The sequence below is a fragment of the Muscardinus avellanarius genome (genome assembly GCF_963383645.1).
Source record: "Muscardinus avellanarius genome assembly, chromosome: 15".
NCBI classification, from domain to species: Eukaryota; Metazoa; Chordata; class Mammalia; order Rodentia; family Gliridae; genus Muscardinus; species Muscardinus avellanarius.
This window is the reverse complement of record NC_137801.1, coordinates 20,529,774-20,546,248: the sequence shown is the minus strand read 5'-3', so window position 1 is coordinate 20,546,248 and position 16,475 is coordinate 20,529,774. Positions and strand designations below refer to the sequence as shown.

The 16,475-nt window shown below is 58.7% G+C and overlaps 1 protein-coding gene across 1 annotated transcript; it reads right to left on the bottom strand.

The window, feature by feature from the left end:
• Positions 1–458: 458 nt before the first annotated feature.
• Positions 459–15,061, bottom strand: GAREM2 (GRB2 associated regulator of MAPK1 subtype 2; the record flags this gene model as incomplete). Its single annotated transcript, XM_080711477.1, has 6 exons — positions 459–1,443; positions 1,798–1,961; positions 2,740–3,642; positions 4,315–4,445; positions 12,007–12,147; positions 14,950–15,061. The coding sequence occupies 6 exons, from the start codon at positions 15,059–15,061 to the stop codon at positions 459–461; spliced, it is 2,436 nt and encodes an 811-aa protein (XP_080567603.1).
• Positions 15,062–16,475: the final 1,414 nt, after the last annotated feature.

Genomic DNA, 16,475 nt, shown 5'->3' with positions numbered 1-16,475 from the left:
CCCAGAGAGCACAAAGGACAGTGGGCACTTGGGGAATTTGTGCTTAAATCACAGGCCATCTTCTTCCCTGTTTCTAATCTGAGCCCACAGGGTTAAGAAATACGAGATGTTTACAAAGGGCTAGAGCAGGGGAAGCGTTTGGACACACACACTACCCTCCTCCGTGGGAATCACAGCAGTGCCTCATGGGACCAGTTGCACAGTGGTGCCTGAGGCTCCCTCTCCACGGATTCTTCACAGAGGCAAAATGTCTCCCCGCAGGGGTCTGACCCCAGACCCCATTTCTCAGCGCCTTCCTCTGGACCACATTCTGAGTGCCTCGGAGCAGCCTCAGTCTCTGTGAAGATGCTCCCCACAGGCAGGACCTGCCTCTCTGGGAGTGCTGTCCCCAGCTGGCCCACGCTGGTCCCCAGGGCCGCCTGCCAGCATTCCAGTTGTGCAGCGACAGGCTGGGCAGTTCAGATCTTGGGCCGCCAGCCTTTGATGAACTGCATGATCTTCTTGACCTGCAGTTTGGTGAGGCGGAAGTCGTCAGCCAGGATGTCCTCACTGAGCTGCACAAAGATGCTTCCATCGATGCGCTCCCGGGCAAAGAAGCTCACCACATCCTCTGAAAGCCCTATGAAGCGCAGACTGCGAGAGACCTCCTCTAGGGAGAGCGCAGACAGGTCTGCAGGGGGCTGCCAGGAGGAGGCATCCCGGGGGCTGGCAGGAGGTCCTTCCAGGCGCCCTTGGGTGAGAAAGAGCCGGGCCCCTCCTGCCTCAGGCCCCTGCAGGGCAGCTGGTGACAGCGGGGTGGGCACCTGCCTTAGCACCAAGCCTTCAGGCTCGAAGGCTTTGGGTGGACCAAGTGGAGAAAGGCAGGATCCCGGCCCAGGTGCCACCGCAGCTCTGGGTTCCTGACAGCGCAGCAGACCAAGCTCTGGAGAACTGCTGTGCCCCAGCTCAAAGGGGTCCAGGGGCTCTGGGGCTGGTTCCTGCCACTCAGAGGACGAAGGGGACGAGGGGGGAGCAGCTGAATAGGCCCGGCCTGGTGAGGCTGGGTCTGGGGAGTGCACGGGGCTGGAGGTAGCCAGGCTGCTGGAGGTGGTTGTGGGCCCAGAAGAGGAGGCCACAGGAGGGCCTGCGGGGTGGGCAGGTCCAGAGAAGGGGTTGAGTGCTCCCAAGGGAGCAAAGCGTCTCTGGGGATGCTTGAACAGAGGTGGACAGCTGTGGTAGGTCTTGGCCGGAGTGTCAGACCCAGAGAGGGAGGTGGCTCGGCCACTCAAGGGCTCAGCGAGGGCCCGTGAGGCCTGGCTGGGCTGTGTGGTTGTGGAGGGCAGGGGGCCTGGAGGCGGCCGGCTGAAAGACTCGCCCACCTTGCAGTCTCCCCAGGTGCAAGGGTAGCAGTAGAGGGAGTAGGCATCCGGTGACGGGGAGCCACTGCCATTGCGGGAACCCTCCCTGTGAGGAGACACAGGAAGGAGTGAGACAGAGCAGAGCGAGGGGCTCCACAAGGTCACACACTGGGCAGGGAACCACAGCTGTCGGGTCATGGAGGCCACAGGGACACAGAGACCCGTGGGACTGCCCTGCGCTTTCTCAGCACCCGCAATAAAAATAAAAAAGCAGCAAGGAGCACTCTCTTGCAGCAAAGCCTGAGTCCAGAGGGAACCAGCACGAGGCTGCCACCCCGTCCTCAGGTCTTAGGAAGGCAACAGCTGAGGCAGGAGGACGCGCCTGCAGCTGCCCACGGGGACGCTAGGCCGGCCTCAGTGCACCCGAGGAGACCCAGGGCCGAGGGAGGGGAGGACTCACCCGTCCTGGAGGCCGGAGGAGTAGTAGGAGAGGCTGGAGCTGGGTGAGTGGACAGGCTGGAGCTTGGGGAAGCGGGGCGGCACAGGGGGGCTGCCGGAGAGCCGGCCGCCGCCACCCCGGGGAGGCACAGGGGGCGCGTTGAGCAGGCGGCACTCCTCCTTCACCTGCGGGCAGAGGGACTTGACGCCACCTTCCCCAGGTGGCCCTCAGCTTCCCCTTCCCAAGCAGTGGGGTGGGGGCTGCCTTGCTGGGTACCCCCTCTGTCCAGCTGGCCACCCCCCCAGCCTACTTCCCCCAGGGCCGCTCTGCCCACGGCGGGCACACTGACTCCTAGACCCCTGCCAGTGGGTCAAAAGCAATCAGATAAGCAGGCGAACTTCTTCCTCAAGCAAAGAGGAAAACCCTGCGACTGAAGGGACAAACAGAAGCACAGGCGTCCACCATCTGGAGCCCTTGCGTACGGGTGAAGGACCCTAAAGCAGGCTTCCTGGGCATTAGTAGGCCTTATGGGCAAATGTCCTGTGGACAAATAAGTTTCAGAAACTCTGCATTAAAGATAATCTCAGCCGGGAGTGGCGGCTCACGCTTGTAACCCCAGAACTTGGGAGGCTGAGGTAGGAGGAGCACAGGTTCAAAGCCAACCTCGGCAACTTGGCGGGTTCTCAGCAACCTAGTGAGACCTTGTTTCCAAAAAAGAAATTAAAAAAAAAATCAGACTGGGGGTGGTGGTGGTGGCTGTCGCTTGGCGGCAGACTATCCCTGGGTTCTGTCCCCCAGTACCTCAGTAAATAAATAAGAAGTAACTAGGATTCCTGTTGCACGGAACCTTCTGGGTCAGCTTCCCAGGCGCGCCCGAATCCTCTGAGGCTGGCAACTCCCCGCGCGCCGGCCATCGCCCGGGCGTCCCCTCCCACAGCCGGGCCGGGGTCCCCGCTCACTCACCGCCTCGGATTTGGGCGGCACGGGGGGCGGCGGCGCGGCGGCCGGGGGCGCCCACAGCTCCTCGTAGGGGATCTCGGCGGCGGGCGGCGCGGGCGCGGGCGCGGCCCAGTCGGGGCTCACGTACTCCTGCTCCGCGTCCCCGGGCGGCGCGGGCGCGCGCGGGCGCGGGCGCGTGCGCATGCGCGGGCTGGCGGCGGCGGCGAGCTGCGCGGGCGCCTCGCGCACGGCCGTCGAGTACTCGTCGGGGTCGAAGCGCTCGCGGCAGTAGGAGGCGCTGTCGCGCACCAGGCGCTCGACGCGCGGGTCGCCGGCCAGCAGCCCCTGCGGCAGCGCGAAGCGCGGCGCGTCGGTGAGCAGCAGGAAGTGCAGCGGCGCGGGGCCCTCGCGGCGCAGCGCCAGCCCCAGCACCACGGTCTTGGAGATGATGCTGACCAGCTTGTAGCAGTGGCCCTCGCGCACCGGGTGCAGGTCGTAGGGGTTGCGCGGCGGCCGGCTGGGCACCAGCACGTTCACCGGCAGCCGCACGCGCTCGATGATGGCCCGCACCGTGTGCTCGCCCTCCTGCATCTGCAGCTCCAGCGGGCTGCGCGTGCTGAAGCGGCCCTGGCACTGGAAGGGCAGGCTCAGGCTCTCGTTGGTGCGGTGGTTCATGCAGATGAGGCAGGGCATCTTGCCTTTGACGGGCCGGGCGCCGCCCGCCGCCGCCCCCGCCGCCCCCGGGCCGCCCACCCCCGCCAGCGCCCCGGCGCGGCCCAGTTTGCGCAGCAGCGTGGTGAAGCGCGAGCGCTCCTTGGTGGTCTTGGCGCACAGAATCTCCGCCTGGCCCATGAGCGTGAGCTCGTCGCCCGCGTGCAGCGTGAAGTTGTACACCTCGCTGTCCTCGCTGAACTCGCCTGACACCACCTGGGGATCCCACAGACAGGGCGAGGCCTCAGCCAGGAGCCGGGGCTGTCCAGCACAGGCGAGCAGCCCTCCCCTGGGGCCCTTCCAGCACTGACGCCAGATCAAGAGCCCGGGACGAGGGCCAGGAGACCCACGACCCATCCCAGCCTGCGTGATAACCGTTTCCTGAGTTGTCTGGGGTTATTAAACCAGACTATAGGGAGGTACTTTGACAGCATTCGATAAAGAGCAACTTTTATTACATCGTGTTTGCCGTTTGGGTGGTAACGGAGCCCTACCCATCCAACATAAACTGAAGGGTAAGAAGAGGATCTGTAAACAGTTAAGGGCTATCCGTACACAGCAGAGACTGCAATGTACTCACGTAGCCACCCATGGCCAGCACCAGTGCTGCTGAGCAGCCAGGCAGCCAGGACAGGCCGCCCTGAAAGGCCTCCACTGAGGGCGTGACCCCTCCACGCACTGCCTGCTTCACCACCTGTGTCAAGAAGTCTTTGGGATCCTACACCCTGCTCTGCAGGCATGGCCTGATTGTACCAAAGGCCCTCTGGGGGTCCCCAGAAGCCACTGTTCCTCCTAGACCCTAAGGGCAACCCTCCCACCAGGGTCAGGGTTGCTCCTGAGGTAGGGCGGAGGGGCGTGGGGGGACACCATTCCTGTGCTAGGACTGACCTTGACGCTGAAGGTGATGGCTTCCATCACAAAGATGCGGTCCGGGAAGACACTGGCCACCTCCTCCACGCTGCTGAAGTACCTCACCGGCTCCCGCACGTCCCGCGCCTGCTCCAGGAGCTTGAACTTCCCTGCACAGGGGGACACAGGTTGCTGGGCGGGTCTGTCTCCCAAGAGCCCCCCTGGCCCCTACCTCCTGCTACCCTCAGCAGCGAGCCGAGGGCAGGTAGGTATGCACCAGCGTGGGGCCAGGGGCTAGCCATCTGGCTTGAGTCTCGGGGAGGAGCCGAGCCACTAGAGAGCTTATGGGGGAGTGCTGAGACGGGGCTGCAGATCTGCCCCGGGGACTTGGACACATAGCTGGCCTCTGCTCAGGCATCCCTGTGACATCAGAGATGCTGGCTTCCAGCTGGGTCCCAGAGATGCTGGCTTCCAGCTGGGTCCCAGCCTGGCCTCTGACTTACTGTGACCCTAGACAAGTCCCTTCCCCTCTCTGAGCCCCTGCATGGGTCCTCCTCTGAGCGGGCTGAGACGTGCTCCTGGCCCTGCCTGGCTCTGGCCTCTCACGCACCCACCAAGGCTCACTGATCCACACTGATCACGGGGTCAGAGCCATTCTGACCCAGCTCTGTTCCCAGACCCTGCCCTGGTCCAACATCCAATCCCACCATGCCTGCGACCTGAGTCCATCAACGCTATCTGCCTCTGACAAAGCCTTCTGACCTGGAGCTGGGCTGTGTTCTGGCCGACTCAGCTGCCTTCCAGGCTTTAGAGATGTGATGTTAATCTGTGAAGCCAACACCCTGTGCAAACTGTCTCACCTGTGCTGACCACACATCTGTTATGTGCCCACCCACGTGAACCCAGACAGGCTGTGAGCCGCCCTGGCCTGGGACGGGTAGCCTCTTCCCCAGCTTTACACAGTAGAGAGCCTAGCAGAGGGGAGGATCAACAGCTGGAGCAAGGACAGGGTGATGCTTCAGTAGTTCCTGGCTGTTGCTGCAGTCCCAGTACACTCATTTATTTATTCCACTGACATTTATGGTGCACTGTGTGTCCCCCATGCCAGACCCTTCAGAGGGAACAACTGTGTGTGAAACAGTCTGCCCTCCAAGAAATCCAGACACAGGGAGTGACAGTGAGCACTCAGTAACGGCAGGAGGTGACAGGCGCTAGGACAGACTCCTGACCAGAGAGCTGGAGGAGCCCTGGGTTGGGAGAAAGCCGCCCAGGAGAGCGCTGCACCTGGGGAAGGAACAGGACTGCAGAATGGGCATGTCAAGTGGAAGAAATGCACGGCATAAACAAAGACGCCTTGCCAGCCTGGAATCCTGCTGCTGCAGGGAGGACAGGAGGCTGAGAAGACAGCAAGTGGTTCTGGAAAAGCTCTGAACTCCATGCGAAGGCAGTAGGACGTTACTCGGTATGAAAAAAGATCCACTGGAGGATTTTAACAAGGAAATACCATCATCCGGTTGAACCCTATTAAGCCAAGCGGGAACCTGGGTGTGGTGGTGTGTGCCTGTAATCCCAGTACTTGGGAGTCTGAGACGGGGGATGGAAGAAGGTTCAAGACTAGTGTCAGCAATCTATCAAAATGCTAAACAACCTAGCAAGACCCTGTTTCAAAAAAGAAAATAAAGCTAGGCCGGGCTTGGTGGCACACACTTGTAATCCCAGTACTTGGGAGGCTGAGACAGGAGGATGGCAAGTTTCCGGCCAGCCTGAGCAATTTAGTGACACCTTGTTTCAAAATAAAAAGAGATAGGGATGTAGCTCAGAGGTAAAATGCCCCTGGATTCAATCCTCAATACAAAATAAGGAAATAAATAAATAATTAACCAGGGGAATTTTAGAGAAGAGCCAGGGAACAAAAGAAAAAAAAGAAGAAGAAGAAAAAAGAGAACTTGGAATTCTTAGAAGGGAGGAGAATCCTGAGACCCTGGTGACAGGAGGGGTACAGGTGAAGAAGAAAGGAGCTTAGGATGACTGGGCCCATCTCAAAAAGGAGATGGCAGAGCTGTGGAGCCAAGCCGGAAGCCTCCAGGGAACAGACTGAGGGGCAGGGCAGATCCTAGGAGCCAAGGAAGGGCCTCCCAGTGGTAGGGCCCCTGGTGTGGACCCACAGCATGGGGACCCCTGGCCAGAGCACCAGCGCACCAGCGCACCAGCGCACGGTCACAGCTTCAGCCGCCGGGCAGGTTCCATGGCCCAGGAAAGAGGAGTGGCAGAGGGTCTTAACCCTTTGGGGAGCCACACCCCAGAAGAATGTCCACACTGTGCTCAATTTTGTATACAGTATGGGGGTTTCTAGAGCCCCCGGAGCCCACCTGAAGATCCAGGCTGAGATGCCCCCTGCGCAGGACAGGAAGAGTCCACGGCCAAGGTCAGGGCCTGAGAATCAACATTAAGAAGCAGCAGAAGAAAAGAGGGCCGCGGTTCATACCTGTGAGCCAGCTTGGAGGGGCCCCCATTCCTGCTCTAAGCTCCTGGGAAGCTAAGGGAAGAGGCCTCAGATGTGCCGAGGTCATAAACGCAGCAGGAATTAAATGGGGAGGGGGCCACGACTCATGAGGCATGAGCTCCAGGTCTGCCATCATCTGACCAGTACCCATCCCCAGCCCTTCCCCCACATCTAACACACACACACACACACACACAAACACGCACACCCCAACCACAAGCACTGGCAGGGAGAAAGGCTCACTGCCCCCTGTGGGGAGATTTGGAGCCAAGTCGGGGCTGGAGCCAAGGGAGGATGTGGCAGGGAGGATCGATGTAACCATGGTACCCAGCACCGCCCCCTCAGCCGCTTAGCACCAGTCATGGGGCTGGGAGGAAGGAAGGGGACCTCCGGGGAGTGATGCTCGGGCCCCTGGAAACCCGCAGCTTTCCTCCTGCCTCTCCCTGTGAGGCACAAAGGGTTCCCTCCTGGCCCCATCTCCCTGCCTCTGCTGTCCTAGAACATGCATGCACCATGTAGGTCTGCCCTTCCAGCCTGAAGCACTTTGGGGGCTGCAGCAAGTCTTGTTCCACCCCAACCCCAGCACCTGGCCTACAGTAGGCTCTCAATAAAGAACCCTGGCTGCAGCTGTGTGTGCACGGCCACGTACTCGCCTAGCAGGACCGAAGCCCTGAGAGCTTGATCCCCAGAATGACAAGGAAAGAGAAAAGAAAAAAGAAAAAGAAAAGAAATAAGGTAGGTGGGTGAGTGGATGCACCAGCTTTAGAGTCAGACCTAGCTGGATCCCAGCTCTGCCACCAACCAGCTGTGTGACGCTAGGCAAATTGTTGACTCTGTTTGGGCACTAACTCCCTTCTGCAAAATAGAAGCTTATTACGAGGCTAGTGGAGTGCACCTGCCCAGCGCCCCATGGCCTTGGGAATGACACCTGGCCCTTCAGCAGCACCAGTGGCAATGGTCTTCAGGAGCAGTGGGCCACAGCCTGGAGACCCGGGTCACGGCAGTACCCCTGGGCCTGCCCCTCCCCCACTTGGCTGAAGCTCCCTTCGTGGTCCACAGCCCTGTCCATTCTGCCCGCCCAGACTATTATTAATTCATCAGGAGTGCTGCACGTGAAGTCTGCACTCAGAGCCCCTCCTTAACCACGGCTGACCCCTCCCCTCCCCCATGCAGGCAGCCTTCAGCCAGCGGAAAGATGGCCTGCCACCCCCCTGCAGGCCAGCTGTCGCCCAGGGCAGTGTGTGTGTGTGTGTGTGTGTGTGTGTGTACTGAATCCAGGGGCATTCTACCTCTGTGCTACATCCTCAGCCTATTTTATTTTTTATTTTGAAACAGGGTCTAAGTTAGAGGCTGGCCTTGAACCTGCGATCCTGTCTCAGCCTTCTATGTACTGGAAGTACAGACATGCACCACCATGCCTGACGTTTCCCAGAGTTTTAATAGTGCAACTGAAACGGACAAAGCTGAGGAAGTCACATTTCTGTCAGGAAGGGCTTTCCCCAACCTTTGCTGTTTTCTTCTTTTCTTTTTTCTTTTTTGCAGGATTGAACACAGGGGTATTCTACATCCAAGCTACACCCCCAGCCCTATTTTTAATTCTTTATTCTGAAACAGGGTCTCAATAAATTGCAGAGGGCCTCAGTAAATAGCTGAGGCTGGCCACGAAGCTGTGACCCTCCTGTTTCAGTCTCCCAAGTACAAAGATTACAAGTGTGTGCCACCATTGGGACCGGCTAACCTTTGCTTTTTTACCACCAGAAGCCCTGGGATCTCTCTCTGAGCCAGTGCCAGATTGAGAGGCCAGGAAATTTCAGGCTAGAGTAACCCCCAAAGGCCTATAGGCCCCCAACAGAACCCAGGCCAGGAAGCCCGGTGGGTGAATTTCCCCATCTTTTCCAGGGTGTGTAGGTAGGAGGCACACCCCCACCCTCAGCGTGTTGTAAACAGCCGAGGCCATGGGGGACGTGCCCTGTGGCCACCTGTGAGGAAGGGGCTATGAGCGTTTCCAGCTCCAGGGGTCCCAGCCTATGCTGGGGCACAGGGCAGGAGCGCCACGCAGCAGCGGAGAGCGTGAGCCTGGGCTAGCTACCAAGCCCTCCAGAGCTTCAGCCTCTGGTAGACGAGAGAGAAGAGCCGTGAGGATGCAGGGACAATCCCAGTCCATGTCTGGAGTGCAGTAGCTGGGGCACTCTGGCTCAAACGGGGGCCACCAGACTGCCGTCCCTCCCACACGGGGCCGACAGCCCTGAGTTCCTGGCAGGATGCAGCAGCAGCCCGCAGCCAGCACACCTGGTTCTGGCCCTTGCCCTTTTCTCCCTCACTGTGGGACCCTGGGCCGTCACTGCCCTCCCTCGCCAGCAGCTCAACAACTGCACATCGAAAGGGCTGCGCTTTCTTCTTTTTCCTTTCTTTTTTTTTTTTTTTTTTTCAGTACTAGGGATGAGACCCACGGAATTCTACCTCCAAGATCCACCCCCAACCCTATTTTTTATTCTTTATTTTGAAACCGGGTCTCACTGAGTTGCAAAGGGCCTCACTAAGTAGCTGAGGCTGTCTGCGAACCGTGATCCTCCGGTCTCAGCCTCCCAGATGCTGGGAGTACAAGTGTGCGCCACCACACTCAGCTCTGTTGGGGTTTTGTTTTGTGGCGTTTTGCCTTTCTCTACTTTCTGGGTGATTTCATCAACGTTTGTTTCTAACCTTCTATTGAATTTTTTCTGTTTTCACATTTTTAATATCCAAGCACTTTTTATTTTTAATGTTTCTTTTTTATATTTTTTGGTGGTACTGGTGATGGAACCCAGAGGCTTTCTACCTCCGGGCTATACTCCCAAGACTTATTATTTTATATTTGATTTGGAAACAGGGTCTCATCAAGTTGCCGAGTGCCTCACTAAATAGCCGAGGCTGGCTTCGAACCTGTGCGATCCTCCTGTCTCAGCCTCCCGAGTGCAGGGATTATAAGCGTGCGCCACCACGCCCGGCTTAGGGTATAGCTATTTTTAATCCTTACTTGAAATCTTTTTTCCTCTTTCTCTCTCCCTCCCTCCCTCTCCCCTTCCCTTTCTTTCTTTCTTTCTTTCTTTCTTTTTCTTTCTTTCTTTCTTTCTTTCTTCTTTCTGTACTAGGGATTGAATCCAGGGGCATGCTACATCTGAGCTACACACCCAACCCTATTTTTTTTAAACAGGTTCCCACTAAGTTGTGGAGGCCTCATTAAGTTGCTGAGGCTGACTGAGAAACTGTGACTCTCCTGTCTCAGCCTCCCAAGTATTGGGATTATAAGCATGCTCCACTATGCCTGACTTGAAACATTCATTTATTTATTTACTTATTTATTTATTTAGTGGTACTGAGGATGGAACCAGGGGCATTCTACCTCTGAGCTGCACCCCCAGCCCTATTTTTTTTTTTCAATACTGAGGATGGAATCCAGGGGCATTCTACCTCCAAACTATACCCCCAGCCCTATTTTTTATTCTTTATTTTGAAACAGGGTCTTACTAAGTTGCAAAGGGCCTCACTAGGTAGTAGCTGAGGCTATCTGCGAACCAGGATCCTCCTGTCTCAGCTTCCAAATGTTGGGATTACAAGTGTGTGCCACCACACCTGCTATTTTTTTTTTTTTTTGGTGGTACTAGGGGTGGAACCCAGGGTCTTTTCTGCCTCTGGGTTATACTCCCAGACCTATTTTATACTTTATTTGGAAACAGGGTCTCACTAAGTTGCTGAGAGCTTCACTAAGTAGCTTCGGCTGGCTTCGAACCTGTGTGACCCTCCTGTCTCAGCCTCCCAAGCGCTGGGATTATGTTGTGAGCATACAAATATATGTCAAAAATGTTGTGAGTATATGAACTATATGTCAGGATATAGGTATAGCGTAGGGACAGATAGACTGGCCAGATATGCAAAGAAGATGGGGCAGAAGAAGGATGTAACTGACATGCCCAAGACAAATTTATGGACACATACCCCGGGCACAAGTCTGTAGGATGGGACAACTGCAAGACAAGGTAAGGATGAAGTAACAGACACACATCCCGGACATACATCCATAAGATGAAACAGCTGAGAAAACAAGATGGCGGTCGAAGCAATGAGCCTACGCAATTAGTGACATCAGCTTAGGGTATATAAGACCTAGCAAATGGCTAGATCGCCGGCTCTGACCCAACTGTCTAAGAGGCTGAAAGCCCGTCTAGAAGGAAACATTCCCCTGGTAGCTGCTGGACGATTCCTCTAAATGACAGCTGGGCTCATCCCCATCACTCCTGGACCTCAAGCATCTGCACCTTGACCGTCGAGGGCGGCTGTGACAGCGACCCTGAACGTAGGTTACCCGCGGAGACCCGTTTGCCTCAGGTAACCAAATGCTATCTGGCCAGAGGCTTAGTTAGAGAAGATGGGAGTGTTATGAGCATTGTAAAATAAACCGAGTATTCGTGAAAGACATTAAGTGTGACCTGTCATTCTCTTAACAGATTACAAGTGTGCGCCACCATGCCTGGCTCTTTATTTATTTATTTTTTTTGAAAAAGGGTCTCATAAGTTGTGTAGGGCCTCACTAAGTAGCTGAGGCTGTCCGTAAACCACAATCCTCCCCATCTCAGCCCCCCGAATGCTGGGATTATAAGCATGTGCCACCATACCCAGCTCCCTATTTTTATTTATTTATTTATTTATTTTAATTTTTTTGGTGGTACTGGGGATGGAACTCAGGAGCTTTTTACCTCCGGGCTTCACTCCCAGACCTATTTTATATTTTATTTGGAAACAGGGTCTCTTAAGCTAGCTGAGGCTGGCTTTGAACCTGTGTGATCCTCCTGTCTCAGCCTCTCAAGCACAGAGATTACAAGCGTGTGCCACCACGCCTGGCTTTTTACTCTTTATTTGAAAACAAGGTCTCACTGGGTTGTAAAGGGCCTCACTAAGTAGTAGCTGAAGCTGTCTTCGAACTGTGATCCTTCTGTCTCAGCCTCCCAAATTGCTAGGATTACAATTGTGCACCACCATGCCTGGCTGAAAAATCTATTTTAAAATAAAATGCGAATCAAAGATTGTAAACTTGAGCGTCTCCTCTCCAAGAGAGCCCGGCTGCACAGCCATGCCCTTTGCTCACCTCTGCAGCCTCGAAGTCAGTGGTTACCAGTAGCTTACCCCCCCCCACCCTTGGGGCCAGCCCTGCACCCTCCACAGGCTTTTGGCCACCTGTCCCTGGCTGGGTGTACCTGGGTACTGCAGAGGGATGTCGATCTTGGGCCCAATGACGTAGTGGCCCTCCTCCAGTGTGTGAGCTGTCACAGTGGTCCACTGGCGGCAAGAGTGGATGAGCAGGATGTCTCGCTCACTGACGCCCTCAGCATACTCCCCTGGGAGAGGAAAGGCCAGAGGAGGAAGGAAGGAAGAAAGAAGGTTAGGAGGGGCTGAAAGAACAGGCAGGGTGAACGCACTCCACCCATGGTCCCTGCCCAGGTCAGCGACACTCAAGGGACAGTTGGCTGCCAGCGGTGGCTTTCAGGCTTAAGCCTCTGGGGCTCTGGCTCTGGACGGGGCCTCGGCAACCATTCCAGCCATGACCCTCATTCATCATTCCACTGGAGCGCCTGCTGTCCCGGCCTGAGCAGGGGCTGGGGACTCCCAGCGGAAGTGCTGTGCGCAGCCAGCCTCTGCCTGGAGGGCCTTTGGGAGGTAGGGACACTTTGGGATGTTTGGGGCACTGAGTAAAGAGCTCTGGGGACTCAAGGCAGAGTGCAGTGGCTGGTGCAGGCTGGGGTGGGCTGAGGGAGACTTTACTGGGCAGAAGAGGTGAGCTGGAGCTCAGAACCTGCTGAGTCCACACCAGCAGAATCCTCAGCCCGGAGTCAATGCCCGGGCCAGGCAAGGAGGGCCTGGCTGGGCAGTGGAGGGGCTGAGAAGGGGCCGTTCTCATGGCTCGCAGCTGTGAGAGCTCCCCCAGACCCCTGAGTCGCTGAGGTCAGGAGCCCGGCGGGGCTTACAGGAGCTGATTCCTAGCTTTTTCCTGGGCAGCCTTTCCCTTCCACCACTGCCAGAGGCTTTGGACACCTCAAAGGACAGGGGAGGGCCCCCTGACACCCCAGCCCCACCTCAAGCAAGCTGCTTCAGGCTTTCCCTCCCTGGCCTCCATCCTCCCAGGCACAGCGATGGGGGATGCGGGTGGGAGATCCAGAAGGCAGGAGTGGGGAGCCCAGGCTGGGAAGCGGCTCTCACTGGGTCAGAGGTGCTGGGAGGGGCCTGAGCCCAGGAGGCTCCAAGCCCAGCAACGGTTTCCAGGGGAGCAGGAGAGGCGGCCCAGCTTCCAGGAGGCTGATAGGGCCTCCTCTCCTGGCTGCAGCTGGTGGGCAGGGTGGGGGTGGGGGCCATCCGCTTCCCAGTCTCCTCTGACACAACTTACTAAATTTCTACCAGCCAACCAAATGGGAAATGAGTGTGCATTTGGGGAGGGGAGGGGCTATATTCAAGGCCTGCAGGACTCTGTGTGTGTGTGGCTCTGTGTGTGTGTGTGTGTGTGTGTGTGTGTGTGTGTGTGTGTGTGTGTGTCTTCCTCCTCAACTCCCCACTTTCTGGGGCAGAGAAAGCTCTGGACTCTGCACCTCTTAGAGAGCTCACTTACCGCCCTTCCCTGGGGGCACAGTCGGGCACAATAGCCCTGGGTCATGATCACCCACAGGCACAGGTCTTGTCACCCTAATGATCCCCCGCAGTCTCCTGATACCACCAAGGGGTTCTCCCAGTGCACAGGCACATAGGGGCCCTTCAAGGACATCCCATTCGATCACACCATTGACCACAGCCACAGCCAGGGTGGAATGACAGCTGGACCATCACACATTCCTCATTCATTCATTCAGTCCCTAACCTGTTAGGTAAGGGTGCCCTCCCTCAAGGGGCCAAACCCCAAAGGAAGATAAGAAAGGACCATTACAATGGGGTGCGCAGCAGGAGACCACACAGGGGTGCCAAGTTGCCAGGACGCTTGAAGAAGCCCTACTCAGACTGAGGAGCTCAGAAAAGATGCTCCAGAGGGGAAGATGTCAAAGAGGTTGTGGGAAGTGGTCAGGAAGAGCCTGGGACAGCACAGCCCCTTCACACACAGACATGGACCGCCTTGCTGCTGCCACGGACAGAGTGGGCATCACACGCTGGGTGGAATGACCATCCAGCGACTGAGAACAGGAGTGTGGCTGTCCTGCGCCGTGCCGGCGGCCCCGGGGTGGATGCTATGCTCCCTCCCAGGAGCCTGCTGGGGACACGGACGCCCGCTGTGTCTGCTCCCTGCCGCTGCGGGTCGGAGGAGGGGCTGCCGGCCCCGCGGAGAGGAGAGTGGAGGATCCCCATTAGCATTCAGGGAAGCGAGTGTGCCAACGCGGGCCAAACCCCTATTCTTCTCACACACAAAACCCCCGGCCTGGCTGCCAGCCCCAGCTCCCGCCCCTCCCCCAGCCAAGCAGCCCCTCTTCCCCCGAACGGTCCCCTTGCGCTTCCAGGCGTCCCCTCTCGGGCCCCCAGGCAGGGTCCCATGCACAGGGAAGCGGCCCCCTTCCCGGGGGCTCCAGGGAGAAGTGGAACGGGAGGTTGGGGAGGGCCGGGGGTTCGGGGAGGGGGGGTACCTGGCGACAGAGCCCGCTCACTCGGACGTCTCCGGAAGGTAGCCTGCCGGCCCCTGAGGACCGGAGGCTGCTCCCCAGGACGCCAACGGAGGGTGTGGGAAGCATCCCCAAAAGGCCCGAGCGGGTCTCGCGGGTGACGGCGGGGGGAAGATGAAGTCCGAGGCCCCAGGGATGCGGGAGGATGGAGGTGAGAGGCCGGAGACAAAGGGACCAGGGGGGCGCGGCCCGGGCGGGGGCTGCGGGGCGGCGAGATAGGGGTGCACCGACGGGACGGGCGCGGCGGCCCAGCGGCACTCCGGGCTCCGGAGGAGCCGGGACACTGGGTCCCGGGCCTGTCCAGGGATCTGTCCCGGCGCCGGTCCGCGGCACCCAAAGCCGGACCCTGGGCTCGTGGGCCGGGGGTCCGCAGGCGCGCAGGAGCGCGCGGGGCCAGGGCCCGGGAGCAGCGAGGGCGGGCGCGTCCTCCGCGCCATCCCCAGCGCCTGCCTGGCGAGCCCCCCCACTCCCCCGCGGCCCGGCCCCGCTCCCCCGCCGCCCCGGTACCTGGCCCGAGGCAGGCGAGCGTGGGCAGGCGGCAGCGGCTGACGATGAGGTCGAGCGGGAAGGCGCCCATGCTCCAGCGCAGGCCGGCCAGCCCGGCCGCCAGCTTCTCCATGGCATGGGCTCCCCGGGGCCGTCGTCCCGGGGCCCCGACGGCCAGTCCCGCGCGGCCGGGCTCCGCGCCCGCCGCCACCTCCGGGGGCCGCCGCGGCGCTCCCCGCGGGAGGGCGTCACGTGACCGCCCCCAGCGGCCGACCACGCCCACAGACACGCCCACTGTCGCGGCCCCGCCCACCTCCCCGCCCCGCGAGCGCCCAGGTGACAGCGCCGATCCGGACCCGGGAAGAGAGCTGGACGGGAGCACTCGGCCGCCCTTCGCCCCCGAACGTGCCTCGCGCCGCGACCTCCCGGGTCCGGGCCACGCGGGGCTGCTCCGCCGCCCGAGGCGCCGTCTGAGCTCGACTGCGGCCATCCCGTCCGCGGTCCAGCCTCGCAGAGCCCGCGGGCAGCCTCGTCCAGGCCACGCCACGGAAGAGCAAACGGAGACGTCAGAACCTGAACCCAGGGTCGACTACAAACCCCTGCCCAGTGCCACCCGCCCCGTCCCCTAGAGGAGCGCTCCCCAAGTTCCCGCGCCTTCCTGCCCGCTTTTCCCGAGTCCTGGAGTCCAGTCCATAAGGGAGGAAACAGGTTCTGCAGTTGTGGAGTCCTCTCTCCGGTCGTCATACCTCTGAGTTATACCCCCAGCCCTGCTCTTTTCTCCTCCCCCTCCTCCCCTCCCCCTCCCCTCCCCCTCCCCTTCCTCCTTCTCCTCCTCTTCCTCCCTCACCTCAGCTCGTCTTGGGAAGTGCTTCCCAGAAGCTGCAAAGACCTGGGCCTCGCCACGCTCTCCTGAGACCCCTCGGCCCTCGGCGTGTCCGCGGCGCCCTCTGCAGGCGGTCAGGGGCTGGTGCAGGCCTGGCTTGCACAGCATGTGGGTCTGTCCCGCAAGAAGTGAACCTTGTCCCCGAGGCTGGCCATAAAGGACCCGGCTGGCTCTAGTCCTCAACCTCGGTACGCTCGGGTCATTCCCACACACATACCCCTCCTTTCTTTTTTTTTTTTTTTTGCGGTACTGGGGATGAAACCCAGAGGCATTCTACCTCTGAGCTAAACCCCCAGACCTATTTTTTATTTTTAATCTTTATTCTGCCTTTTTTTTTTTTTTTTTTTTGGTGGTGGTGGTACTGGGAGTGGAACCCAGAGGCTTTCTACCTCTAGGCTATATGTGTGTGTGTGTGTGTGTGTGTGTGTGTGTGTGTGTATATATATATATAATTTTTTTGGGGGGGGTGTTGCTGGGGTTCCTGGAAACCCTTCTACCTCCGGGCTACACTTCCAGACATATTTTATATTTTTATTTGGAAACAGGGTCTCTTAAACCAGCGCCGCTGGCTTCGAACCTGCGCGATCCTCCTGTCTCCGCCTCTCAAGCGCGGGGATTACAAGCGTGCACCAGTACCCCAGGCAGGAACAGAGGGTTTGAAGTC